Raw genomic sequence first — 579 nt, forward strand, 5'->3', positions numbered from 1 at the left:
CCCTATGGCCTTGAGAAAGGCCAAATTAATTGAACCCCCTCCGACGTAAAGAAGAGGGTCTCCAGCGTTTAAAGACAAGAGAAAACGACGGGGAGATTTTGGATAAACTGGAGTGAAGGCAGCAGCAGCAGCAGACTCGCCGCTGCAGCAGCAGCGCGAACAAACCCCACGCTGCTGCTGCTGCTGCTGCTGCTGCTGCTGGTAGGAGCGCTGCTTGTGGGCTAGGGGGGTGTGGGGCCGAACTCGCCGGGCTCCTTGTAGGGTGCCCTGCAGCAGCTGCTGCTGCTGCTTATGCTGTTGCTGCTGCTGCTGCTGCTGCTGCTCATGCTGCTGTTCTTCGGGCTCCGCCTCCTCCTGCTGCTGTTTCTCCTCGTCGTGCTGCTCTTCTTCTTGCTGCTGCTGCTGCTCTTCTGCCTGCTGCTGCTGCTGCTGCTGCAGCGTGGAATTGATTAGGCTGTAGCGCCGCTGCCGTTTGTTTGCTGCTGCTTCTGTGTCTGTCTCTGTCGCCGCTGCGGCTTCCAGGAGCTCGTTTTTTTGCTGCTGGCTGCTGCTGCTGCTGCAGTTGCTGCTGCTGCTGCA

The 579-nt window shown here is 59.2% G+C and overlaps 1 protein-coding gene across 1 annotated transcript; it reads right to left on the reverse strand.

Moving 5' to 3' along the window:
- Positions 1-68: 68 nt before the first annotated feature.
- On the reverse strand, positions 69-213 carry ETH_00003305 (uncharacterized protein; the record flags this gene model as incomplete). Its single annotated transcript, XM_013379167.1, has 1 exon — positions 69-213. A coding segment is annotated over one exon (145 nt), but the record flags the coding sequence as incomplete, so codon positions are not given.
- Positions 214-579: the final 366 nt, after the last annotated feature.

Source organism: Eimeria tenella, genomic scaffold (genome assembly GCF_000499545.2).
Source record: "Eimeria tenella Houghton genomic scaffold, Eth_scaff1520, whole genome shotgun sequence".
Lineage (NCBI taxonomy): Eukaryota > Apicomplexa > Conoidasida > Eucoccidiorida > Eimeriidae > Eimeria > Eimeria tenella.